The sequence below is a fragment of the Aspergillus brunneoviolaceus genome, assembly GCF_003184695.1.
Source record: "Aspergillus brunneoviolaceus CBS 621.78 unplaced genomic scaffold BO95scaffold_49, whole genome shotgun sequence".
Lineage (NCBI taxonomy): Eukaryota > Fungi > Ascomycota > Eurotiomycetes > Eurotiales > Aspergillaceae > Aspergillus > Aspergillus brunneoviolaceus.
Window position 1 is genome coordinate 193,804 of NW_020290779.1, and position 25,253 is coordinate 219,056.

A 25,253-nucleotide genomic window follows, 5' to 3' on the forward strand; every position below is an offset into this window, starting at 1 on the left:
CGCGGCTACCTCAATCTGCACGCCATTCGCACCATTTCTGAGGTCACGTAGATTACCTGCAGGCCGGCCATTCAACTTCAATACTGTCCCGGGATCGCATCATCGCAGATAGTGATGGTGTGATGTCGAGACCGATGCGGCGACAGACTTGATAATTAGAAGAGCGCAAGAACACGGGTAGGCATTGGCATTTCAGTCAGATGTAGAATCGAAGCACACCTTCTGGGAGACCATGTACTGTTCTTGGAAGAGATAAAAAACTAGGATCGATGTCGGCGTCGATGTATACAAGGGAAAGGAGTGTTGCAAACGCTGCAAACCCCCAAGTACCGCGGCCCCCAAAAGTAGCAGCACCAGGCAGCAAGGCATTAATCGCGTTTCTTTCTCTAACTAATTAATATATACAAATTCATACATTTCAGACCACAAGATCGACCACCTCCCCAGAATTGAGCTGCACACTAATTAGCCCCACGGCGGGTTTTCCTCTTCTTAGTGGTCTGAGCCTTATCAGCCACCTGCTCCGGATCCACAGCACGTGCTTTGCGCGCACCCCGTTTGGTGCCCGCTTCTTTGGCAGACGAGAGCTGGTTCTCGGGCGAGACATCAGCAGTGGGAGCAGCCTCCCCGTCCGAGGGGTGGGGTGCTGCTGCAGTCCCAGCCTGCTGTTGAAGACGACGAAAAGCCTTCTCCATTCGACTCTGGCCGCCGGTACGGACACGAGGAGCGAATGCGCCCGCACCCTGGGGTCCTGTCAAGAAATTGGTGATATTTGACTGAGTGCCTTCTTGCTCTCTGCGGTTCATGTCACGGATAACAGGCACAAGAATCTCGTCGGTCCGCTCTTGGCCCCAGCCAACCGTCGACATCAAAAAGTTGCGTAGACCATGCAGGTCAGGCACGCCCCATTGGAAAGGCGAAGGGTCGGAGTCCACCTCAGGCTCGAGATAAGCAATGTCCACCCGGTGATCAGGGAAGGATGGCGGCAAGAATATCTTTGAAGCTTGCTTCTTGAACCGTTTGTAAAAGGCAGCATGCTCGCTGTCACTCATACTGACCCCTGTCTGCACTCGTGTCCACCATTCGTTGAACTCTTCCAAGTCGGCAAATTCTGTAAGAATTTCCAATGCAGTCACAGGGCCAATCCCGGGAATACCTTCCGTATAATCGCTGCCCAATAGATGGGCAAGTCTAATCAGCTTGGTGCGATGGAGGGCGTATTCCTTCTCCAGGTCGGAAGACAAGTAGCATTCAACGAACTTGCCCTGGTTGAACATATTCTTGTATATCCGTGTGCCGCCAAAGAGGAAGCAATCGCTATCATCAGTGATTATGCCGTCAACGAGCCCTAAAGAAACCAATTCCGCACACTGGGCCTCAGCTTCCATGGGCGCGGTAATGTACGGCAAGCCAAAGAGCGACAGCAGCTGCTGGCACTCCGTGATCATGACTTGCGACACCTCATCGGCATCTCGGCGATCCTTCTTCTGCTGAAACCGCAATTGCTTAAGCTCCTGCTCATAGTCGAATGCACTAGCGGTGTTCGTCTCAGAGTTGAGGGCGGCAGCAAATCGGACATGTTCTTCACCTTCAGCTGCAAGCTGCTGCATTAAATCCTCGTCTTCAGGATCAGAATAGTCTTCCTGCTCGATGCTGTCTCCAGTGTCAACAAGCTCAAAAACTGGTGCATCTTCTGCGACAAACTTGGTGTTATCTGCTATGCCTCCAGTTGTTGTCACAACGTTCTCGAAATAATCTTGCGCTCCAGGCATAGCATCGTCAGGCCTGCCAATATGCGGTATGGCGACATCCTCGAACTCAGGAGTGGGGGACGATTCGGACCGTGCAATGTCGTAGTCTTCAGTAGTGTTGGCTATGTCGCCATTGGATAAAGTTGGTTCAAGTTCATTGACCGGTTCAGACTCCTTTGGAATGTCATTAGAGTATGTCTCGGGTGGAGAATGTTCACTAGACTTTTCAGAGACGGGTACCTCCACAGTAGTTAGTGTGGTGTGTATCGTCGGAGCATTAGTCGGAGTAGGTAAGCTCTCTTCTTCCCCTTCAGACTCGGAATCAACATTGATGACCTCTTTCCTACCCGCGGGTTCACGCCGAGCGTATTTGTGATTTGCTGCCTCATCCCGTACGAAAAGTGTGTCCGAGTCGTGCTTCTCACCACGAGTTTCCCTAGCTGGTCGAGATTCAACCTCGTCGGCGATGAACTTGGCATTATGAGTATCACGGGATGCCGCTGAGAACCACGGGGGCAGAGGCAAAGCCTCCTTCTTGGGCTTTGTCGCTTCCCCTTCATCCTTAGCTTGGTCTTTCTCGGTTTCCTCCTCTTTTCGTGGCTCATTGACCTTGCTCGGCTTCATGAGCTGCATTGACTCAAAAGGCAAAGGACCGTCAAATGGATTGTCCACACGAGTAGTAGGGGCGGTCTTTTGTGTCCTCTTAGACTGAGCTAGAGCAGCCGCAAAGTCAAAGTCATCTTCACTTTCATCCGTGAGATCCGCGGGCTCATCCCTTGGCTGGGGTAAGGAAGCTTCGCTTCGATTCAATTGAATTTCTGGCATGTCTTTGTCGTCTTGGCCGTGGGCCGGGGTTTCCAGAGACATTTGTATAGCGCGCTGGAGCTCCTCGTCATTATCTTCAAGATCGTCAAACATATCGTCGCCGTTAGTGAGATCATTACTTGGGAAGCTCGTACGTGGGTCGTTGCGAACGAATAAAGAGTCATCGTCCACAATATCCGAGGGCTTTCTGCCCTCCACATCACCACGCATCTGGTTCATGATCGATTCGTCGAAAGCGCCTTCTCGCAGGAAAGGAAGCTTAGGGAGTCGGTTGAGGCCCTCGATTGGGACATCTTCAAAGCCGCCATCGCTGTCATCTGAAAACTCCTCCTTCGGAGCTACCACCTGATGCTGGCCGTACTCGTCAACATCGATTGGCCTGTCCTCCTGGCCTTCCTTATTCCCCACCACACCTAACACCCAGCCCCCCTCGATGGTATTGTCCTTGACTAGGACATATTCCTTTCCTCTTTCACCAGCTATTCTCTGCCCTGATTTGTAAAATGCCTCCTCCCCATTCATGCCGTTGATATTCATTAAGCGTTGCGTAAGATCGTTTCGTTCCTTGACACGCTCGATCTGAAACTTCGAAAAGGCCATACGGTCAGGAAACATGGTGTCTAGTTGCTCCTTCGAGTACCCCATACGCAGGCGACTTCTGAGTCGGGCCGCATTAAGGATATTGTACCGATCCGTAGCCGGGAGGCTGACGAAGAATGGACTATCGAAGTCTATCTTGGAGAAGTCATATAGATTGATATCCTCACCCTGGTGGAATTGCCGGGCATACTCCTCGAGTTCTTCTCGAGACATGATGCGGGGATCGTTGGGCGCTCCCATCTCCGCGAGGGAGACTTGCAAGTCGGGTAAATGGTAGGCATCCTTCTTCCTGAAGGAGCGCGTCTGGTTCTTTTCCTTTTCTGTCATAAAGGCATCGTCAACATACACAGGGTTATCTGGCACTGCCTCCTCCCGGTCCGCGACTCGTTTCTGGCGGCTCGCTGCTGCCGCTTCTTCGGCCGATCTCTGCAACTGCACTGCCAGCAGTTTCCCTGCCGTTCGGACTGCATCTTCGCGGCGGCCCTCCCGGCGTTTCTTCCGATTGTTGATGGTCTGTCGCTTGAGGATTGGAGCGCCGCCGTCGAAGACGAACACCGGTTTGATCCCGAAGTACAGCAACTTGCATATCCGGCGGAAGAAGCCAACGATATGCGAGTTGCGCAGAGCGTTTCCCTCCTTGTCGCGGACGGCCTTCAAGAACTGGTAGATCCAGATAGATGCATCCACTGCAAGACGCTTCTTGTTGAGCGTTTCTAACTTGATGGGCCTTGCGCAAGGCTGCACGACTGTCCACAGTCCATGAACACCCATGCTGCCGGGTCGATTCCCGGATTAAAGCGAGGGTCAACCGCAACGACTGAGCATTTGGACGGCACGAGAGCAATTCAAACTGAATCCGGCCGCGAGACCGACCTTACCGACCAGATTGAATCACCGTAAGGTATTTGACAAGAAAAGAGGGATGCTTCACGCGAGAGGGTCCCCCGCGACGCCACCCTCGCAGGCAGACAGCGCGCGCGATCACGTGGGCTTAATTACTTCCAATGACGGCATCGATCATGTGACCGACTAGTGTGGCCCATGTCAGTCACGTGACTATCTGGAACGGGCTACTGCGTTGATGCCTTGGTGCCTGTCAAACTCGGCATTTACAGCCGGACGTCGTGTTCCCCTCCGTTCCCTTTGTTCATCTTCCCTCTTGCATTCTCGGGGCTATTGTTCGCCTATTTACTCTACCCCCAGACGAACAGTCTGTGCAATTGAGGACTGTCCGGACTCAATTTCTCATGTGGACTTGTTGACATCGTGGTTGATCCGGGTTCCATCTTCAATCAAACTTTCCTCATTCCGATCCGAGCACTGATCGGGTTTATTATGGCCCCCATCAACTTGCTCACTCGTCTCCGGACGCTTTACTCCAAGGATTACGGTAGGCTCTTTACATTATCGCTTCTCGGACTGAGTGCTAACACCTTATGCAGATGAACCAGCTATTTCAACGGCAGCAGCAGCTTTCTTCTCGGTAAGCGATCCAGACAGCTCTTTGAAGTAGATAGCGATGAGATCGCAAGGTCAACTTTGACTAAGATGCGGATTTCAGGTCTTCCTGACTCTTCTTTACGTGATTCCATTCTACGTGAATATCACCACCCGGCCGTCCCCCACTCTGAGTCGCGATGCACCGTCAGTGATCCGGGCGAGAATCCGCAGCGTGACTCTCTCATGCATCGCGAGCACTCTCATCGTCGCCTGGCTGATCATCGGCAAAGACGACGGGTCTCTGACGGAGGCCCTCAAACTCCTGGGGTGGTGGCCCGTCAGCTTTGGCGACATCTTCCGCAGCCTGCTGCTGACAGCCATCCTCTTCGCGGGGCCTTTGTTCGAAAGAGGCATCGCCGAGGGGGAATGGCGGGACTGGATCCAGGGTAGCCGGATCAGCGCTTCCCTGCGCAGCTGGATCGGCTGGAGAAACTACGTGGCGGTAGGTTTGAGCTCTCATTCGAAACACCCAACAGCGTGACTAATCATTGAAAAACAAAAACAAAAATCACAGGGTCCAATCACCGAGGAAATCATGTTCCGCTCAGCGATTGTCCCGCTGCATCTGCTGGCCAAGGTGTCTTCGGGCCACATTGTCTTCGTAGCACCCTTGTACTTTGGTATTGCGCACGTGCACCACTTCTACGAGTTCCGCCTCACGCATCCCGACACCTCGGTGGTCGCAGCGTTACTGCGCTCCATTTTCCAGTTCGGCTACACCACCATCTTCGGATGGTATGCCACTTTCCTCTACCTGCGCACCGGTTCGCTCCCGGCAGTCATTCTCGCGCATACCTTCTGCAACTGGTGCGGACTGCCCCGGTTGTGGGGGCGGGTCGAGGCAGGCGTACCCATCGGGCCCCCATTGGCCAAGGGGAAGAGTGGCAGCTCGGATGAGACGGGATATGGGCAGTTGGGCATGGGCTGGACGGTTGCCTACTATGTCCTGCTCGTCGGGGGCGCGCTGGGGTTCTACTATGCACTGTGGCCTTTGTCGGAGTCCTTGAATGCTCTGGCCTCTTTCTCAAGTCCGCATAAAAGGGCATAATCAATGGTAGGGAAGGTTGTGAAGCATCAGCACTGATGGATGCGTCTGGATTTAATGGACGAGGACGAGCCATGTTTTATACATATATAATATATTTTAATGCGACCTGAAGTAGGTAGGACATATCGTGAGGTTTAGTTTAATTATTAGGGAGATCAACACCTCTTGTTCAATAGCTCCTAATACAATGTGTTCATCTTCACAGGTTGACTTGATTCTAGATAGTTGTGTTGAAAGTACCCCTCCCTGCTTGCTGCCCAGCACACTCTGCAGAAGCAAACATTTGGATTCGAACGCGGGGTATCAGCCCAGGCCCGGCGCAGATTTCTACATGTACTGTTCAGATGTCGCGCCGGGAGGTTGAACATGTATGTGCACGTGCACTAGTTCACATAAGCAACCCTTAGTTAGTATGATATTTTGGTTACACAGAGACACGTCAAATATCCTTGGTCAGTATCGAAGCATATCGATCCCATCTGAAGTGCAATATCTGCTCAAGTATGGACTAGCTTCTGAAGTACGCAGTAGCTTCTCGAGTGGGCCTTGAACCCACTATAATCCCCTGTTGCACCAGCGTTGACGTCAAGCATTCCAAGCGACAAGATATCCAGGAAACCCACTGAACCTCCAAGCTCTAGTATGAAGTGAATCTCCTACCCGCAACAGAAATCTACGATTGACTTGATCACCTGGGCCAACAGCCATGGACAAAGGGGCACACAGTGGCAAGAAACCCACGACCCACGATCACCAACTCGAATTGACTCCAGATCGCCAACTCAATCGACCCATGAGCTAAGCTTGGGCGACGTGAGCACACCCCGTAGAAAATAGCCCCTCCATGACACCCTCCACCGAGATAGAAAACTGTACAACAACATTTATTCCACTTAACAAAACATACTAGCTACCTCCCTCGAACCTCAAAGCATCACACCCCCCACAAGAACAACAGCCCCAACCACCCCCGCCACCCCCGCACTCCGCACCCGGAATCCAGCCGCCGCATCGTTCCCCCTCACCACCCCAGTAGTGGTAGCATTCGCGGCAGCAGCCGCAGAACCCGTGGCACCGGAACGCGAAGTCAGCGCGGTCGAGGCCGAGTCGCGTGCGGAGTCGCTGGCCGAAGGGCCGGTTATCTGAGCCGCTGCAGCGTCGGTAGCAGTAGCCGACGACGACGACGACGACGACGACGAAGAAGTATCAGTAGACGCCGACGCAGAAGCAGAAGCGTACACACTTCCACCCGCACCCGCAGTAGCCGTGATTGCACTGGTCTCGCTTGTAGCTTCAGCAGCACCAGAGGTAGTCGTGGTCGTGGTCTCAATCAGGCGGCCGTTTGGACCCCAGCCGGGGAGATAATGCGTCGGCACGGGCTCTGTACCTGAGTAGAGTGGACAGCCTGGGACGGTGGTTTTGGGAGGCGCGCGACCGCCGCCGCAGTCGATGAGCTCGCAGAGTTCGCCGGTGTCGGGGATGTAGAAGATCCGGGTGAAGATGCCGCCCACGTAGGTGGTGGAGGAGGTGCAGGGGGCTCCGATATCTGTTTTGGCGGCGACGAGGGTGAGGCCTAGGAAAAAGGAGATGGTGGTGGTGAGGAGCTTCATGGCTGTTACTATGGTTTCTTGTGGGTGGCGGTGGTGGTGGTGGGAAATGAGGGACTGTGGTGAGGAATCGAACGAGGGAGGAAGGGATAGATAGGTGAGAAAGAATGGCACTCGGGAGGTGGAAACAGGAGTTGAAAGGAAATAAATAAGCGAAGTTATATACGAGTCATATACAAAGTTAGCGTTGGAGGATACGCTTGGCAGGGAGTGGATTTGCTGCTCTGACTGGTGGGACTCCCTCCACTGCGTCCCTGATTCTAGCGCCACATCCCCATTTTTTGTTCAGGGGTTCGAGACCCTCAATTTCGACAGAATCAAATCGTGCTGGCCGGACTAGATTGCAGGCCAGTGGGGCTGAGAGATGCCTGTGCTGCTGGTGGAGGCTTACTTGCGAGTGAACTTGGTGATTGATGGATGCAGGAAAGAGGAAGGCGCCTGCGGAGCACCCGGTGGATTATCTTTGCAATCAATACTAACCCTCTTCTTGATTAATTAAGGTAATAACTAGTGCTCTACTTGATTTCTTCCCCGATAAACACTTTATAGTTCTGTTTGGCTGTCTCCTCGAGCATCATTACAGGCGTGTGTTCAGCTATGTTTCCGAGTATCGTCACAAAGATCTTTGCCTGCGTTTTTGCAGGCAGCCTTGCAAAAGCCCCGTGTAGTCAAACCTTTTGGTCAGGAAATAAACCCAATGCCTGTCAATGACCGAGAATTTACATCACCCTCTCTCATCTCCCATCCTCAGTGAGAGAGAAAAGATGTCAGTGGCAGCTGATCTAGGGAGTCCGAATCTGCATCACGATTCCGGTTTTGAATTGGCCCCCTTGTCGACTCTCTTGCCTAGCACACTGTAAGATTTGATCCCACCCAGTACAATATCTCAAGGGCCTCCTGTGCAAGTTCGAAATTCTGCTCATCCCTATGCAAGGCGATGGAACATAGTCCCGCATCACGTCTCATTCGCTTGACTCAGAGATCAGACTGCGTAATTCTTCTTTCGCCACAGCATTTCGAGTGCTCTTCAGCGATCAGCAATGTTCTCTGTTGTCGTCCCCGGGACTGTAATTCCGGGCTCATCCTGATTGGTGGATTCGATACTGCGATGCCATCACCTTCTGTAGGGCGCATTGAACTGAACTCAAGCAACAACCGTACCATGGGCAGGCTCAGAAGAGAGAGAAGATGCATCGCGATGCTGCTTCTTGTTGCTTTGTCGCTTTCCTCTTGAGACGAGAGACGTAGCTAAAGATATTCGACTGATGAGAGACTTCATGATCGAAGGCAGATCTTCAGGTGTCTCTCGAGTTAGTCTCATTTTCCCAGGGACCGTATAGCCCTAGTTAGGATGATTGATCGTATGTCCATTCAAAGCTGAATATCATACTCTTCTCATAGATTCCCGTGCTCTTACCTCACGGGCGTAGACGCTCCGTGGGTCGGGTGATTCGACCTACCCCCGTTACCTTCCAGAGTGACGAGTTCAAACTATGTAGGAGAGTGTACACTCACAGATCTTTCTGTCCTGGCAAAGTTAGACATTGACTCAGCGGAAGTTTGCTCAGGGCTGCCTACCTCACACTGAAAGCATAGCTGATGCATAAAAGAACACCACCCTCGCCCACTCCTTCCTCCTTTCACCAACTTCGTGCCACGCTTCTTGCTCGTAGCTATCACTCGAACATCTCGTTGTCCACGAAAATTAGCTTCTCCTCCCAGCTGATATCCCTCCTCTCACCTTTGATAGCCATCACTTCACACAAGCTTTGTTCATCCTCCATGGCCATGCTTCCTCCTTATCACGCGGCTGATCAGCAGCAGTATGGTGGACAAGGACCATATATTTATGCTGGTCAGCAGTGTGCTGCGCCATACCATCCTGCTTTGCAGCAGCAGCAGCAGTGGCTTGCACCACCTCATATGTTTGGCCCTGCAGTGTTGCCATATGCTCAGCCGCCTATGTTTGGCGGCTATCAGCAACCCTCATTTCTGCCACCGCCACTACCTCAACAACAACAACAACAAACTGTGCTTACCGACGTGAACGCACAGTATCTTTGCCCAAGGGGAAGCGCCCTTTTGGTTGGCAAGTAAGTGCTACTACCCCGATTATCACCACCACCTCCACCTCCACCATCATCATCATCAATCCCTTCTCTTGCTGCAGCTGTCACTTCCATCTTTTTTACGGAACGAAGATTAGCCATACTAACCTCTCTCGAAATCCAGCCTGAGGAATGGGATTCCTCCAGCCAAGTTGTCCGCAGACCTCAAGGCGACGTTCAAGGGACGGTGGTCAGCCGATTGCTGGGTGAAGATCGTCCATTTCAAGATTCGCCCCAATGGCAACCCAGGTGGCCAATATATCGCATTCGTCACCTTCCAGGTAAGTTTCTGGTCCCTTCTGGAGATTCAAGTCAGCCATCGGCCTATTTTAGGTATGCATAGCAGGAGTCAGAGTCACATTACTAACCTTGGGTGGCTTGCATGCAGACCGTCCAGCAAGCACAACAGATCTTGACGGCCGTGCAGGCGAATTACCAACCGATAGTCCTGCATGGTATGGTTCTGCGGCTTGAAGAGGCCAGGGGAGAAGGTGCGTAGCTTCATTCCTTTGCTTTTCAAACAAACAACATTCCATCCCTCTGGTTTCGCTCACTGGGTCTATCTTACTTCGCTTCGATCATCTGACAAGCTCGACCCTTTCATCCGTCCATCGATGCTGATATCTGTTCTGGATTATATAGGCGTCCACCCAGAGCCCATGGTCAATGTGGGCAAAGGCCTGGCCTCCCATTAGTCAGGCATCTCACCGCCTTCGGCCGCTCTTTGATACCTAGATAGTAGTTCCTCAGATACTAGCTGAAATCCATGTGGCCGTCACCGATTCATTCACTGATAGTAGTTAACTATTGTTCCGTTCCTGCCTAGATTGTCACCTGCGTCTTTAGTGCATACTGTATAGTCTACCGTATCATGGTATATAGCCATTCCAGTCCTCATGGACTTTCTCCTCAATACAACTATCTTCCACTTCATGAAAGAACTGATCATTTATATCAATCCATTTGTCTTTTATGCTTCCTCACAATGGACCCCCAGTTAATAGACCCCCAGTCAACAGCCCTCCAGTCAATGAACCTCCAGTCAACAGTCCTCCAGTCAACAGCCCTCTAGTTAATAGCCCTCTAGTCAACAGCCCTCCAGTCAATGGACCCCCAGTCAACAGTCCTCTAATCAACAGCCCTCCAGTCAACAAGCCTCCAGTCAACAGCCCTCCAGTCAACAGCCCTCCAGTCAACAGCCCTCCAGTCAACAGCCCTCCAGTCAATGGACCTCCAGCCTATGGGCACATAGCCAACGCGCACCCAGCCAACACGCACACAGCCAACACGCACACAGCCAACACGCACACAGCCAAGGGAACCCCCAACGGGCAAGCTGTCAACGGGCATAAGGTACTAGTAGTCAATGAGAGCACAGCCAACAGGCACCCACCCAACGGACATATGGTACTGGTAGTCGATGGGAGCCGAGCCAAAGGGCGCCACCCCGTCTTCATCTGAAGAATCGGCTCAGCAGAGTGAGGCCAACCCACCTGCATCTGAATAAACGCGATCCGCTCTGTGTCGCCTCTGTCTGCTTGCCTGCCTGCACGCCATGGTGTTCCAGTGGAGTTCCTCTTTCATTCACCTTTGTTTTGTTATAGCTTTATCACTTGTATCGTCCTGCTCAACCATGTCGATGTCCATCTGGCAAGTTTTGGTGTTCAGCATGTTTGGTGAATGCCCTATTCCGGTTGGCCGGCTAGTGAATGAAGTGAGTGAGCTTGGTTGGAGCCTGTCGGCATATCTAAGTAATACGGCCACGTGGTGCAACGCGGTTATCAGGCTGCTTCTCATGTTGATAATTCAGTCAGTTCCAACCACCAAGAAAATTGAGAACACGTTCCATACACCTTACCTCTGAGGCTTCACAATCGCTGACAGAGCCTTTCCCCTCTGTGTCTACTGTAGATGTAAATGTAGTCTGATCACTCATAGAGGAGAATGAGAAGTACAAAAAATGATGAGCGTTGAGATGATATCATTTTTCTTTGTATTTTTCTCGCCAAAAGTAGAGAGGGATTTGTGGGAAAGAAAATTTAGCAAGGGCGAAGTGAGGTCAAAATTGGTCTGGATTTGGTCACACAACAGCCAGCGTTAGTCAGCGTGGCCATGTGGTTCCTACAAATATATGTATATGGTGGGTATCGATGAGGAATGTGATACAATCATTACTGCCGAGTATTACAGGCGGTTTTTTTGAGGTGATGTATGTACACAGACGCACTTATGGCACTGTACACACAAGTAGGATCTGACGTTGTGCATGATTTACTTCCGTTGCAGCAGCGCAGCCCACATCTCCATTACCGAGCATGTCTCCAGGACAAGCCGCAGTCATTGGACGGCGCCACCCATTCTCATCCTCCTCGCCTTCTCGACCAATTGCTCCAAGACCATCTGCCTTACTGAGACTGTCAACCGACACCCAGTCTGCAGCAGCCGCCTGACACCCCCCGTCCTCTCGTCTCGAGCGCCGAGGTTTCTGAAATTGATGCGCGTCAGATCGACACACATCCGCCACACGCTCTGCAAGACCTCTTCCCACGACTCCCCCGTCGCCCTCGTAGTCAACATTAGATCCCTCAGCTCCAGCATCTCCAGGCCCCGCACGGCCATCTTCCGGATACACGTCCGCAGAATCTCGGCCGTGGACTCGATCTTCCGGACGGAAAACACCCGGATCCGCGCGGAGGCCAGCCGCGCCGTCGATAGAGCCTCGAGGGTGTTCCCTGTGGGATGCTTGCGGCCTCTGCCAACGATGCGCAGTTCCTCTAGCGCCGGGGTGCCCTCCAGCAGCTCCCAGACGATCGACGTACCGCGGTATTCCCGGAAGTAGTCGTCGTGCAGGTAAAGCACGCGCAGGCCGCGCAGCACCTCGGGGTACAGCGTGGGGACGGTCCAGTTGGGGAGCTGGAGGACCTGGTACGGGGTCGTGGTGGGCTGCTCCAGGATTGGAGCGGAGCGCAACGAGGTGTGTATCTTGAGTCGCTCGAGGGGGATCCCCGCATCGTTGAAGATAGTGAACATAACGCGCACCACGTCGCCGGCGTGGATGCAGTCCACGGGCCAGTCGGCGGGCTCGTCCAGGTGGAACTCGAAGTCCCGGCACTCGGTGAACGCGGTGACGAGATCACAGCGCAGCGCCCACAATTCCGGCAGGGCAAGGGGGTCCTCGATCTCGCTGGACAGCGCCAGTCTGTTGAAGGGGGAGTTAGGCCCCGTGTACGGATACCGAATCACCAGTCTCTTGACCAGTGCCGCCAGCGGGTTGCCCCTCGGCCAGGCCAGATCGCAGTGGATGCGCAGGAGGCTGTGGTACGACAGGTTCGTCTCGACGGTCTCGAGATACCGCGCGAAGATCGCCTCCGTCATAGGCTCCACCAAGTAGTGCATTCTCCGAGAGACCTGACGGAGAGAGAGAAAGGTCGCCTCGTCCAGGTACCTCGTAATGTGCGAGAAATGCTTGGTAGGCATCGACCCGAGATTGACAGGAGACATGGCTGGCTTTTTGGAACTTGATGGGCGGGAAAGAGGCGAGGAGATAGACATAGAAGAGCTTCAGGAGGGCATAAACTAACTTGACATTCGACGCTGGGAATTGGAGATAGGCCAGGGTGCACTCACTTTAAGTACTCTGTATTTCCTCAAGAGGGTCCCTCTTGTTGTAGTTCTCTCAGCAAGATCATCTCAAATAGCTGGAGCATTCCTGCTAATATGTGATATTCTTTGTTTGTGCTGGCTGTCTCTTCGCCTGTGCCAAAGTAACCTCTCCAACTGGCTCAGATAGCTTTGAACAAAGAGCATTGTCTTCCTCTGCGGCAGCTCTAAGGGCAGATTAACTACCCGTGCTGTGAACAATCACTTGTGTCCTAAGGCTTTATTGTTGAACACGTCATGAGACAATGCATGCCACTTTCAAGCGCTCTTTTGGAACAACGAACTGCCTATCACACAGGTCAGTCAGATATCACCACCAGTCAATTAGACTATACCTGACTCCCTTGAAATTATGGATAAAGTAGACTTCGATCCTAATCTCATGTGATCCAAGGACAATAGCGATTGAACTTACTTAAATGCCAATGACTTATCTTCTCGGTCCCGTACTGAACAGCTGTACATTATGATACGCGGCCGCAGGGTCGTGCATCCGAAGCTCACATCGTGCTTATGATGCCTCCACTACTCAATATTATCGCAGATTGTCTTAATAAGTCGTGAAAATAGAATCCATATTCATCTCATCGGGTCTATAGGGTTGCCTCTACCTCATCCAGAACGGTGACCTTGATACTGCCGTTGCGCGGATCAGCACATAACTCAAGTGCCTCCACCGCTCTCTCCAATGGAAATGTATGCGACACAAGCTTTTTCAGGTCAAGGATTCCTCCACTGAGACAAGCAATAGCAGGAGGCCAGGTATCGCGATAACGATTGATGAATCGCAGATCGATCTATCCAGTCGTCATTTGTTAGCCACGGTACGAAGAAGGAAGAACTGGGCTCAGATACTGACCTCGGCTAAGGAAATATGCATGAACGGAAGATTGTTCATAACCGATTTTCCCACCCCAATGACGACCACAGCGCCGCCTCTGCGGGCTGTGAACGCCGCCGTACACACGCTGCTCTCTACTCCGGTGCATTCAAGGACCGTCTCGGGAGCATTATACTCCCTCGACCCGAACAATGCTCTGATTGCCTTGGCATTACCTTCCGCACCCAATGAGCCGTTCACCTGGTATGTAATGCAGCTGGGGACAAACTCTTTGGCGAATGCGAGTCGCTTGGGCTCGATATCCGTGATGACAATAGGATGGGCCCCAGAAGCACGAGCTGCAGCGAGCGCAATCAGCCCAATGGGACCTGCGCCACAGACAACTACTCCACGACCTAGTTGGAGACGGGCCACTTGGATCCCCCGCATGACGACGGAAAGTGGCTCTAGCAGAGCACCTTCAGCGAACGAAATGTTGTCCGGAAGTCTATATTTTGTCTTAGATACCAGCTCTCAAGAGAGTCAAGGAAAACGTACTTGTGGAGCCATTTGGCAGGATGCACTTTATAACGCTGGAGAGTCCCAGCATAAGGGTAGACACCTGCAAAGTGAACATCTTCGCAAAGGTTGTAACGACCGTCGTCGCAGAGGAAGCAATTTTCGCACGGAACGCCTGGTTCTACTGCTACTCGATCACCTAAGCAGACAATTGAATCAGGACCCCGGCTCGCTATTCATGTTATGCGACTTGCATAGGCATTGAGATTACTCACCCGGCATGAAGTCTGTGACACCCTCTCCACACTTCAAGACGACTCCCGCCGCTTCATGGCCGATCACACAGTCACCTTCAAATACCAATTCTCCGATTCGACCTGTTTTCCAGAAATGTATATCTGATCTGAATATGATCCGTCAGAGAGCACAAAAATTTCCATCAACAGCTCCATATGCGTACCCACAGATGCCGGTGGCTTTTATATGCAGGAGAACTTCGCCTCGTTGTGGGGCATAAACAGGCGCTGGGACGTATTTCAACTTGTGATCCGCAGTAACCTGAAGAGACGGATTCGGGAATGGTGGAGAGAGCAGCGCTGGACCCGCCGTCGCCGATTTAGTGCCTGGAGCAACCGAGGGCGTGGGCTGGGGAATCTGGAAAGACGGAGACATGGTGATAAGAATGATGAGGTTGTCGAGCTCACTTCAATGCGCCCTCTGAAAAGGCCCGGGGGGGTTTTATTAGACTCATCGTTGGAGAAGAAAGAGGCGGTGGCCTCCTTCAAAGCAGAAGATCAGAAAGTACAGAGTACAGCAAGGCAATCCGAGCCACAGATAACCGTGGATGTTGTGGCGGTTTGGATCAGGGAAGATCAACCCCGCAGTGCCCGCAGTACCCGCAGTGCCCGCGTCTTTAAGCGGGGGGAGGCTCGACTTTCCCCGCTGAGTCATCGGCGCTACCACCTACCCGATCGGGTAATGTGCATATAACTGCCGTAAAGGATAAGTCAGTTATCATACCTAGTGCATGGATCCATCCATCCTTCCTTCACTCATGATCTGTACTGTACAACAAGTCTGGTCATCTCCCAGTCGAGAAAGCAAAACCGCATTTCATGATTTCTTTCCCCACGCTCCCCCAGACCGTTATTAGTTATTCGAGTGTATAAAGAGCCCCCTGCCTCCCTTTGCAATGGATTTTCAACAAGAACAAACTTGTCACTATGGCTGTCGGTCTCGACCACTCACTCGTCAATGGCGCATCGGCTTTGCCGCTGGTGCGCCAGCTATCCAAGGACCATGACCAAGTCTTGAAGACCTTTCGCCTTCTCATTGCTGATTTGTGTCAGCAGTTTGGTGGAGGCCATCCTGGGTAAGATATTTGACCGTGTGAGAGAAGGTTGAGCAAAGCAGCTGACTAGAGTAGAGGTGCGATTGGCATGGCTGCCATTGGAGTTGCGCTTTGGCGATATGTCATGCGATATGCCCCCCATACTCCCGATTACTTCAACCGCGATCGTTTCGTTCTCTCCAACGGCCACACCTGCCTGTTTCAGTACACATTCTTGCACTTGACTGGATACAAGGATATGACTTTTGACCAGCTGAAGTCGTACCATTCCGACCGCGTTGATGCACTGTGCCCAGGCCACCCCGAAATTGAGCACGAAGGTATCGAGGTTACAACAGGGCCTCTGGGCCAGGGTATCGCCAATGCTGTTGGTCTCGCCATGGCTACCAAGAACCTTGCTGCCAAATTCAACCGACCTGGCTACGATGTCGTCTCGAATCATACTTGGTGCATGATTGGCGATGCGTGCCTCCAGGAGGGTGTCGGACTCGAGGCCATTTCCTTCGCTGGACACCTCAAACTCAACAACCTGACTGTCGTCTACGACAACAACCAGATCACCTGCGATGGATCCGTCGACTTGACCAACACGGAGGATGTGAATTCTAAAATGCGTGCTTGTGGTTGGAATGTGATCGATATCGAGGACGGCTGCTATGACATCGAGGGCCTCGTTCAAGCACTGGAACGTGCTCGTGCATCTCAAGAGAAGCCAACGTTCATCAACGTGCGAACAGTGATTGGTCTGGGCAGCAAGGTCGCAGGCATGGCGGCCGCCCATGGTGCGGCCTTTGGATCTCCTGACGTTGCCGATATGAAGAGGGCCTATGGATTCGACCCTGACGAGACATTTGTCATTGGTGACCAAGTCCGTACTTTCTTCCATGAACTTCCTTCTCGGGGAGAAGCATTCGTTCGAGACTGGAACTCTCTGGTCAAGCAATATAGCGCAAAGTACCCCGAGCTGGGGGCAGAGTTCCACCGCCGTATGCGCGGAGACCTTCCTTCCAATTGGAAGGACCTTATTCCTTCTGAATTTCCAGAGAAGCCCACAGCCTCGAGAGCGTCTTCTGGTTTGGTCTTCAATCCAGTTGCTAAAGAAATTGAGAACTTCATGGTCGGAACTGCTGATCTCTCCCCATCGGTGAACATGATCTGGCCAGGGAAAGTAGATTTCCAACACGTGAGTAGAATCCGTTCAAGCATATCGACCCACACTGACCATTCTTAGCCCGATTTGAAAACCACATGTGGCATCAATGGAAACTACTCCGGTCGGTATATCCACTATGGTGTTCGTGAGCATGCGATGTGTGCCATTTCCAATGGCATGGCCGCCTTTGCTCCCAACACTTTTGTCCCCATCACCTCATCATTCTTCATGTTCTACCTCTATGCTGCACCTGCCGTTCGAATGGGTGCCCTTCAGCATCTTCAGGTCATCCATGCGGCGACTCATGACTCGATCGGAATGGGTGAAGACGGCCCGACACATCAGCCCATAGAACTCGCAGCTTTGTACCGCGCTATGCCCAATCTTCTGTACATTCGCCCCGGTGACAGCGAAGAGACAGCTGGCGCATGGATTGCAGCAATTGAGGCCAAGAAGACCTCCACAATCATTTCCACTTCGCGCCATGCCATCCCGCAACTGAAGCAGACCCGTCGTGATGGTGTTGCACGCGGTGCATACGTCCTTGAAGAAGCCGAAGATGCGGCCGTGACGCTGATCGGAGTGGGAGCCGAGCTATCCTTTGCACTGGAGGTTGCTAAGCACTTGAAGGAGACTCAGGGGACTGTGGCGCGGGTCATCAGTTTTCCGTGTCAGCGACTGTTCGAGCAACAGTCTATTGAATATAAGAGGGAGGTTCTGCGTAGGCATCAAGATATCCCTGCTGTCGTGATAGAACCATACGCTCCCAATGGATGGGAGCGGTACGCCGATGCGGGAATCTCTGTTCGTCGGTTCGGCCACAGTTTGCCGGGCAAGGCTGCGTACAAGTTCTTCGGCTATGAAACCGGGGTGTTGTCGGCAAAAGTGAGCGCCTATCTTGATCGTCTGAAGAAGGGAGAAGCACTTAGAAGTGAGTTTGTTGATCTGTAAATAATGATACGATAAAGATAATCATGTGACAATGCCATTCCGCTTAATTCGTGGGATACTAATCATCATCCCTCTCCCAACTGAGAGAAATGAGAGACTTATGTGCGTTGGAGACAGGGGGAAGCTGGGTTAAATAGCCCGAGAGCTGGGCGCGGTGGTCATCTCCCTGAGAAAAACCCTCTGCAGGGTGTTGATTGGCAGTGCAAGTTGCTAAGACGGTGTGGATGTCTGAGACAAGGTAGACGATGAGCGGCCTAGACCAGTGCTAGTGATGTGAAGATGAAGCTGGAAGTATCGGGATTGGAGGCGTAGACGGCAGCCTGAGCCTGGTGCAGTGGTGAGAGGGTCTTTCCCATTTAAATACTATACCTTCCTGCAGACTTCACCACCCAGCTCAACTCCATCGATCTACTTGTCAAATCCCACAAAGAACCTCACACCACTTGTCCGCAGCATGGCGCCGATCTATATTCTCTATCTCCTGATCCTCGGATGGGCAGTGAGTACAGCTTCCATTCAGCTGCAGAATCTCGAACATACATCAGGAGGAGGAATCACATATGACCTGGGCGATGTCACCTACTTTGCAAACTCGCTGCATCCACAAGCGATAGGGCAGATTGGAAGTTCCAAAGGAAGTGAAGCAGCCGAGGCCAAGGCATACACGCCAATCACTGTGATCATCACTAACCAGAGTGTCGTCACGGGGGGTTTCTTGGAGGAGACAATTGACGCCTATCTGGCTGGAGATGATGTCTTCTTCGAGCAGTTCCTGACCTCGATCTATATCACTTCTACCTCTTCCATTCGATCCGTCACCATCGACAAGACGGCGCTGAAATACTTCGATCAGATTGGAGTCGACCAGCTCTATCTCGACGCTACAGTCTTCCGAAAAGCCCCCAGTCATGCTGTCTCCGTACGTATGAGCAGTCAGAAAGCTCTACAGCCCGGACCGTATACGGCTCTATTGCTTGGAACGACAGTTCACTTTCTAGACACCTACAGGCTATACATCGACCAGTATCGCGACTTCATCACAGGAAGCTACCCTATCAATGATGGCCTGGACACTTACGCACCGCTGCAGTCCATGCACTTTCAGATCTGGGCTCCGATGATACCTGTTCCCAGTCGCATCCATTTCTGGAACGATCCTCGTCCACTGGCTGGGAAACGGGTGGCCATTAAAGACCTCTTTGACGTTAAAGGCCTCCAGACCTCAGCCGGCAGTCAGGCATGGATTCACACACATCCAATCGCCGACTCGACAGCGCCAGCTATCCAACGACTGATCGATCTGGGTGCAGTCCTCGTGGGCAAGTACAAAATGGCCCAGTTTGCTGCCAGCGCAAGCCCATGGGACTGGGTTGATGCACAACATCCCTTCAACCCCCGAGGCGACGGTTACCTCACCTGCGCCGGCTCGTCCTCTGGAGGCGGTTGCTCCATTACAGCATACGCCTGGCTAGACCATGCCATCGGCACTGACACCGGCTCATCGATGCGCCGACCAGCAGCCGTCTCGGGTACCTACGGCAATCGGCCCAGCCAGGGTATGATGTCCCTAGAGGGAGCCGTGCCACTCAGCTGGGCCGGTGACACTGTTGGTGTCTTTGGGCGTGATCCACTCGCATGGTCTCAGTTCGCAAAATCATGGTATGGCAGCGAGCCAGAGCTGCATCAAAATACCTCCATTACCGGCCTTCCTCCACTTTCCCTGCCGAAAACTCATGCATTCCCATCACGCATCCTCTACCCAGATGAATACTTCCCCATGCCCAACCCCGCGGCACAAGACCTGCTCACCTCTACCCTCTCCCGACTAACCACCCTCTTCAACATGACAGTCACCCACTTCAATCTCAGCGCCACCATCACAGACGCCGCCATCTTCCCCGACACGACCGACAACTGGGACCGCCTCGCCAACAACACCATTGTCCTCACCACGTGGCCGCAGTACCACGACGTGGCCCAGCCCTTGATCTCAGCCTGGGCCGACCAGCACGACGGACGCTTCCCCCCCGTGGACCCCGGTATCCGCTACCTCTGGACGAACCTCGACTTCAACGTCACGAATGCGGAGAACTATGAGGCCGCCGTGCAGAGCCGAGCCGAGAGTATCGAGTGGTTTGAGCGCGAAATTCTCCGCTTTGATGCGGACGCCTGCTCCGAGGCGTTGCTCGTTTGCGATGCCGGGACCGGAGGGCTGCCCAGCTTCCGCGAGTCGAGGCTGAACGAGGGACCCAACGCAACGTTCCTGTCCTCGTACCCGGATGGGGCGGTGATTCCATGCGTGACCATTTGTGCGTTGTTCGGGTGAGTTTTTCTTTCTCTTAGGGCTCGTCCTCCGACCACGAAGGGTGTGCTAACAGTATGATTGTCATCCAGCTGTGCGGACTTCACGATCCCGTTGGGACAGGTCCCGTACTCCTCGCCTGTGACGATGGTGACGGAGCAGTGGCCCGTAGTTTTCAATTTGATCGCGCGACGGGGCTGTGATTTCATGTTATTTGATCTGGTGGAAAGGATGGCAGAGGAGGGGATTGTCGCAGAAGTGAAGACGGGGAGGACTGCGTTTTAGACCCGGGTATGGTGATAGCCAAAGGCAGGTTCACTCGAGCCTGGAGCGAGGTGCGCCTTCCACTTAATGTAATTATACGAGATGACACTCTCGAACAAACACAACCATCGATATCCACATCCACTGCACACCACCTGGAATTGTCAATCAGGTATCATTCTATGGACAAACAGACATTAAGATGACATATCACAGTTCATCATTATCAGACAGGAGAACCCATTCATATCCCTTTTATAAAACGTCCCGATAGTCTGAGAAAAGAGGGGGAAAAAAGGTAAGGGAAAGTAATATGCACACATACCCATGAACAAGAATGGACAGAAAAGGTGAAAAGAAAGAAAGGACTCCTATATACTCCCATAACCCGACGAGGGGGGCGGGGAACCGCAGCTCCACAATTTATCATATGAACAAGCAAAGCAGAAAAACTTCGAAAGAAGAAGAGATAGAGACGATGGGGGAAGAGGGAGGAATGCAGCAGGAAAAAAAACACACGAATGTGTCAGCTACCCCATCAACCCGCCCAAGACGACGCGACTCACGCCCGCGATCTCCGTCTTGGCCTGCGTGCGACTGGAATCCTCGAACTCGCGCACAATCCCCGCGACCATGATCTTGCGGATCTTCGCATCGGCCTTGGAGAACATCTCGCCCATGGCCACCGTGCAGATACTGGGCGTGTAGACCAACGAGACCAAGCGGGTATAGCAATCGATCAGGACGTCGCACAGCGTGACGAAGGTCTCGAAGTAATCCGGCTCGAACGGGAGCAGGGGGGTCAGGAGGTAGGTGTATTCCTCGCCGGGGAGGAGTTCGGAGGCCTCGGTGTGGGGGAAGCCCATGGAGGCGGAGGAGGCGGAGGAGGCGGCTGCTGCAGCAGCGGCGTGGTGGTGGGCCGAAGCGGAAGCGCCGGACGAGGGGGCGCCGCCGGCCATGGCTTTCAGGTCGGAGGGGTCGGAGGACTGCATGGGGAGGCCGATCTCGGTGGCGGAGCTGGCGCGGCGGGCCTTGGAGGAGTAGGCGCCGGAGACGTGGGCGGCGCGCTTGAACATCTGGGGGATGCGGGCGCGGGCGAGGGCGGAGGCGGTGGAGGAGGGCGGGCCGTCGGGCGGGTGCACCTGCTGGAAGGCCTCGAACTCGAGGAGGAGGGCGTTGAGGGCGCGCAGGAACTCGACGGGCGTCGTGCTGACGTCCAGGATCGGGGGCAGCGAGAGCCCCAGCAGCAGGAAGTTGATCGCCCGCCGCGACAGCTTGCGGGACTCGAAGTAGGCCAGCCGGCTGATGTCCGCCCGCGAGAAGTGCACCGTGTTGAACCAGTAGATCCGCCCCTCGTGCGCCTTGCGCAGGTACCCCAGCGTCGAGATGCGCTTCGCCGCCATGTCGTGGATGTGCTGGTAGACCGCCGCCGCGCTCTGCGGGCCGTACGACCCGTTCGTGCTCGTCAGGGGCGGCGGGAGCGTCCCCGCTGTGCTGCCATTGTGGCCGAGCCCAATTCCGCTGCTGCTGTCATGGATGCTGGATTTGGTGTCGCGGCGGGTGAGACTCGGAGCGAATGATGAGGACATCATTGTGGCTCTTCCCGGGGGGGGGGGGGGGGGGGGTGGAATTGGGGGGGCTTAAAGGGTGAGGTGAGCAAGAGTGGCAGGCTGTGGTGTGGCAGTGGCAGGCGGGGCGGCCTGCCCGCGTATCGTTGGAATTGAAATCGAGTATGCGATTGTAGTGTGATATTCTCTGGATTGGAGATGCAGTCAATGGAGCGTAAATGTTGTCCAGGGGGGCGAAAGAGAGAGACCGCCCGTGGAGTGAAAGGAGGACCGGGCCAACAACTGCCGGTAACTTAGTTTAAGTTGGTCTACTTTACTGGAGTGATTCTGAGTAGTTCTCCGCGCTCCACCGTTCACGTCAAACATTGCAAACACCACAAACCACCTCCGCTCGGGTCACATGATGGCTTGGGGAAATCGTCTGGGATTTTCTTGTTTACGCCGAGGAATTACCCCCAGTATACAAAGAATAAAAGGTGGCCTACTATGCTCAAGTACTCATTACCAGCCATATGATAATTCATGAAATATTCAGGCTCATTTACTCCTCATATACTCTGGTACTTCTATATACGTTCTACTATCACAGCATGCACAAACACCGCAAACACCGAGCCTGGGAGAGCGGGAGCGATTGATAATCATAAACACAGATCTGTACTCCATCAACACCATCTCTAAAAATCGACCATGCAGGGTTACACCAAATCTAAGACTTTGGAGCTGGCGGTGACATCCATCGTCCATCTTTTAGCCAGACTCCAGCCCCTCCGTACTTGCCAGCTTCCGCTCCCTTGAGGAAAGCAAAGCGGAAGAAGAGATCCTCTGGTTGCGAGTCTTCGTCCTCACGGAGAATCTCCATATCCATCACATCACTGTCAATCGATGGCCGGTGGAATAATTCGAGTCCGTTATGTCCATGTCTATGCCAGATGAATTCTCCGCGCTTATCTTCGTCAAGGTATCCGCGCCAGCGCTCGACGTCGTTTACCAGAACTGAAATCCCATCCACGTCCAATTTGTTCATACGTTGTCGTTCCCAGAGAGTAAAGGTGATGTTGCCGTTGCCGTGATGGGTTTCGTGGGAGTCCAAGCCCGGCAGCGAAATGGCCACGGATGAATCGGTGACGTTGGGGTAGGTGCCGCCCCACCACCCGTGCGCTCCACCGGGACCCGGGGCTTGCTCGCCCAAAGCCGCGGGTGTTTCAATGATCGACGCAAACCCCCACCGGGCAACGCCGTTGATGAAAAGACCCAGGAGTAAGCCCTGATAAATCAGAGATGGTCGAGTAGGAAGGGCTGTTCCAGGCATAAGGAGGATGGCGAGAATGTAGTGGTGGATGCGCAGGCGGAGACCCGGCAAAGGAAGCAAGATCAGAAGGATAAGACCCATCGTGCAATAGATCTTGAGATAGCGAGGCATCAAACCACCCATGCGAATCTGCCAGGCTTGAGTGAGGATGATACAGATGACCGTGGGAATGACAAGCGCCAGTGCTACTTTGGCTCCGGGCTGTTTCTGGATATCGTGGGGTGTTAGTCGTTCCAAGGGAATCAGCCTCGCAAAGGTATAGTTGTTCAGACCGCCAATGAACGCAGGTGGCAAGTAGAGCAGCGTCTTGGTGATCTGATAGACAGGCTTCGACAGCGGATCCAACAGCGGCCGAGCGCAGTACTTATATAGGACGTAAGCCACGAAAGAGGCCGGCAGCAGTCGTGACAGCAGGCTCGAGAGCAGATCGGCAAATTGGGTGAAAGAAGGCGGATCTGAGACCAGGCCCACCTGACAGAACAGCATGAAGAAAGTGCTAAAGAAAAGCACCGGCGGGGAGGTGCTAAAGATCCAAAGTACGCTCAGCACCCCAATGGTGATGCCAAGCAGCGGCCACCGAGGGTCTTGAGGGCATGTCGCCTGCGACGAAGACAGCTCCACGAAGCTGAAAGACTTGGGGAAGGTAGATGGAAATCCGACCGAGCGAATTCCATTCTGCTTCGACGGTGGGAACGAGTGCGCAGCACCTTCCAACTTCACCACACCACAGCCACCCACCGTGTTAGTGATAACACCAGCATGGATGGCCGCCTGACAGACATAGCTATCAGCCCGGTAGACACCGGGCTCATTCGAGCCGGGCTCCGGTCCTCCCACGACTAGGCCCCGATAACTATACGTCTCGTTGCCAACCATATGAGGCTCCAACAACTTGGCGTCGTGACAGTTGGCAGGACAGCGGAAGGCAATCGTTGACTCGGAGAACGGGCGACAATCGTTTCCGTTCAGACCACATTCATTCCCGTGCGCCCTGGATCTAGGTTAGCTCGATCTACAGCACCGCTTTAGCGCATCTCAGCTTACCAGAAGCTTGTCCGACAGGACAGTGTCTGCGGTCGCCCATATCCTTCAATATACCCGGCCTGCCGGGAGTGCCATAGCACCAAACTCCACGGCAAGAACCAGGCGACATACAGCAACAGCAACAGCGCGATCTTCTGTTTGCGCTTGGGGAAGAAGCGCTCCAAGTAACGGACCGGAAGTTCCTGGATCTGTGGGAACAAGGGCCTCAGGAGCAGTGATCGCGGAGGACTGGGACCCCGGACCCATTCAGCGGTGGCTCGACCGACCTTCCGCAGCGGCAATGGTACCCAACCCCAGCGAAAAGATTTGGATGATTCCCGTAGCCAGACGGGCAGATATCGGAGGGCCGCTTCCTCATCCTGAGGCGGATCGGAAGCGTCGGGATCGACCGAACGAGCCTCTTCATCTTCGAGCGACGGCGGAAGATACGGCCGAGAAGTGTCCTCAGGACCTTCGCCGAGCATTGTCTTTGTGATAAGACGATAGTGTGTGCAGCGGAGGGGCGATAGAGTGATAGATAGAAAGCAGGGTTCTGAGGGAAAGCGACGTATCTAAGTGGGGGGGCGAACGGCGGAGGGAAGAAGCTAAGGGCCTAAGGCTCGGTGCAATCTAGATCGGATCCCAGCCGCAATGAGACCCTTTCTCAGTCAAGAGAAGGGAGACTAATGCGGGTATGCAGAAATGCAGAAATATGACGCCGTGTTGGGGGGGAAAGAACCAGAATAGAAACACAATAGGTAATAGAAGAATTGTCCAGAGAGAAGTAGGAAGACAAGAGGGAGAGGGAGAGGTGTGCATGAAAGAGAGAGAGAGAGAGAGAGAGAGAGAGAGAGAGAGAGAGAGAGAGAGGCAAAAGAGGCCTGGCGCCCG

At 53.4% G+C, this 25,253-nt stretch overlaps 10 protein-coding genes across 10 annotated transcripts; 4 read left to right on the forward strand and 6 right to left on the reverse strand.

The window, feature by feature from the left end:
- Window positions 1-359: 359 nt before the first annotated feature.
- On the reverse strand, window positions 360-3,947 carry BO95DRAFT_417689 (ssDNA endodeoxyribonuclease RAD2; the record flags this gene model as incomplete). Its single annotated transcript, XM_025584426.1, has 2 exons — window positions 360-1,643; window positions 1,743-3,947. The coding sequence occupies 2 exons, from the start codon at window positions 3,945-3,947 to the stop codon at window positions 462-464; spliced, it is 3,387 nt and encodes a 1,128-aa protein (XP_025440466.1). The 3' UTR covers window positions 360-461.
- Window positions 3,948-4,300: 353 nt separating this feature from the next.
- On the forward strand, window positions 4,301-5,916 carry BO95DRAFT_444721 (CAAX prenyl protease RCE1). Its single transcript, XM_025586947.1, has 4 exons — window positions 4,301-4,566; window positions 4,619-4,659; window positions 4,738-5,118; window positions 5,191-5,916. Exons 1-4 carry the CDS (start codon window positions 4,512-4,514, stop codon window positions 5,722-5,724), a joined length of 1,011 nt encoding a protein of 336 aa, XP_025440467.1. The 5' UTR covers window positions 4,301-4,511; the 3' UTR covers window positions 5,725-5,916.
- Window positions 5,917-6,650: 734 nt separating this feature from the next.
- BO95DRAFT_516008 (uncharacterized protein) lies at window positions 6,651-7,453 on the reverse strand (the record flags this gene model as incomplete). Its single annotated transcript, XM_025591788.1, has 1 exon — window positions 6,651-7,453. The coding sequence occupies exon 1, from the start codon at window positions 7,332-7,334 to the stop codon at window positions 6,651-6,653; it is 684 nt and encodes a 227-aa protein (XP_025440468.1). The 5' UTR covers window positions 7,335-7,453.
- A 1,660-nt stretch (window positions 7,454-9,113) lies between these two features.
- On the forward strand, window positions 9,114-10,900 carry BO95DRAFT_483655 (uncharacterized protein; the record flags this gene model as incomplete). The annotated part of the gene is made up of 4 exons (XM_025590306.1): window positions 9,114-9,424; window positions 9,564-9,720; window positions 9,828-9,930; window positions 10,437-10,900. The coding sequence occupies 4 exons, from the start codon at window positions 9,114-9,116 to the stop codon at window positions 10,898-10,900; spliced, it is 1,035 nt and encodes a 344-aa protein (XP_025440469.1).
- A 731-nt stretch (window positions 10,901-11,631) lies between these two features.
- Window positions 11,632-13,394, reverse strand: BO95DRAFT_192959 (uncharacterized protein). The gene has a single exon (XM_025580964.1). It carries the CDS (start codon window positions 12,989-12,991, stop codon window positions 11,777-11,779), a length of 1,215 nt encoding a protein of 404 aa, XP_025440470.1. The 5' UTR covers window positions 12,992-13,394; the 3' UTR covers window positions 11,632-11,776.
- Window positions 13,395-13,692: 298 nt separating this feature from the next.
- On the reverse strand, window positions 13,693-15,110 carry BO95DRAFT_454671 (putative alcohol dehydrogenase; the record flags this gene model as incomplete). Its single annotated transcript, XM_025588276.1, has 5 exons — window positions 13,693-13,896; window positions 13,959-14,427; window positions 14,478-14,637; window positions 14,714-14,841; window positions 14,899-15,110. 5 exons carry the CDS (start codon window positions 15,108-15,110, stop codon window positions 13,693-13,695), a joined length of 1,173 nt encoding a protein of 390 aa, XP_025440471.1.
- Window positions 15,111-15,480: 370 nt separating this feature from the next.
- Window positions 15,481-17,948, forward strand: BO95DRAFT_444726 (transketolase family protein). Its single transcript, XM_025586948.1, has 2 exons — window positions 15,481-16,972; window positions 17,021-17,948. The coding sequence occupies exons 1-2, from the start codon at window positions 15,878-15,880 to the stop codon at window positions 17,891-17,893; spliced, it is 1,968 nt and encodes a 655-aa protein (XP_025440472.1). The 5' UTR covers window positions 15,481-15,877; the 3' UTR covers window positions 17,894-17,948.
- A 399-nt stretch (window positions 17,949-18,347) lies between these two features.
- Window positions 18,348-20,480, forward strand: BO95DRAFT_367483 (amidase family protein; the record flags this gene model as incomplete). Its single annotated transcript, XM_025582791.1, has 2 exons — window positions 18,348-20,215; window positions 20,288-20,480. The coding sequence occupies 2 exons, from the start codon at window positions 18,348-18,350 to the stop codon at window positions 20,478-20,480; spliced, it is 2,061 nt and encodes a 686-aa protein (XP_025440473.1).
- A 255-nt stretch (window positions 20,481-20,735) lies between these two features.
- BO95DRAFT_192976 (uncharacterized protein) lies at window positions 20,736-22,449 on the reverse strand. The gene has a single exon (XM_025580965.1). The coding sequence runs from the start codon at window positions 22,049-22,051 to the stop codon at window positions 20,990-20,992; it is 1,062 nt and encodes a 353-aa protein (XP_025440474.1). The 5' UTR covers window positions 22,052-22,449; the 3' UTR covers window positions 20,736-20,989.
- Window positions 22,450-22,559: 110 nt separating this feature from the next.
- Window positions 22,560-25,223, reverse strand: BO95DRAFT_444728 (LCCL domain-containing protein). The gene is made up of 2 exons (XM_025586949.1): window positions 24,384-25,223; window positions 22,560-24,330 (listed from the first exon to the last, which is right to left on the reverse strand). The coding sequence occupies exons 1-2, from the start codon at window positions 24,845-24,847 to the stop codon at window positions 22,737-22,739; spliced, it is 2,058 nt and encodes a 685-aa protein (XP_025440475.1). The 5' UTR covers window positions 24,848-25,223; the 3' UTR covers window positions 22,560-22,736.
- Window positions 25,224-25,253: the final 30 nt, after the last annotated feature.

Bases quoted from the DNA above. Each gene is read 5' to 3' on its own strand.
- BO95DRAFT_444721 (XM_025586947.1), top strand. From the start codon at position 4,512: ATGGCCCCCATCAACTTGCTCACTCGTCTCCGGACGCTTTACTCCAAG. The intron at 4,660-4,737 runs GTAAGCGATCCA...TGCGGATTTCAG, and splicing joins CAGCAGCAGCTTTCTTCTCG to GTCTTCCTGACTCTTCTTTA. The intron at 5,119-5,190 runs GTAGGTTTGAGC...CAAAAATCACAG, and splicing joins GCTGGAGAAACTACGTGGCG to GGTCCAATCACCGAGGAAAT.
- BO95DRAFT_192959 (XM_025580964.1), bottom strand. From the start codon at position 12,991: ATGTCTATCTCCTCGCCTCTTTCCCGCCCATCAAGTTCCAAAAAGCCA.
- BO95DRAFT_444726 (XM_025586948.1), top strand. From the start codon at position 15,878: ATGGCTGCCATTGGAGTTGCGCTTTGGCGATATGTCATGCGATATGCC. The intron at 16,973-17,020 runs GTGAGTAGAATC...GACCATTCTTAG, and splicing joins GGAAAGTAGATTTCCAACAC to CCCGATTTGAAAACCACATG.
- BO95DRAFT_192976 (XM_025580965.1), bottom strand. From the start codon at position 22,051: ATGATGTCCTCATCATTCGCTCCGAGTCTCACCCGCCGCGACACCAAA.
- BO95DRAFT_444728 (XM_025586949.1), bottom strand. From the start codon at position 24,847: ATGCTCGGCGAAGGTCCTGAGGACACTTCTCGGCCGTATCTTCCGCCG. The intron at 24,331-24,383 runs GTAAGCTGAGAT...ACCTAGATCCAG, and splicing joins TCCTGTCGGACAAGCTTCTG to GGCGCACGGGAATGAATGTG.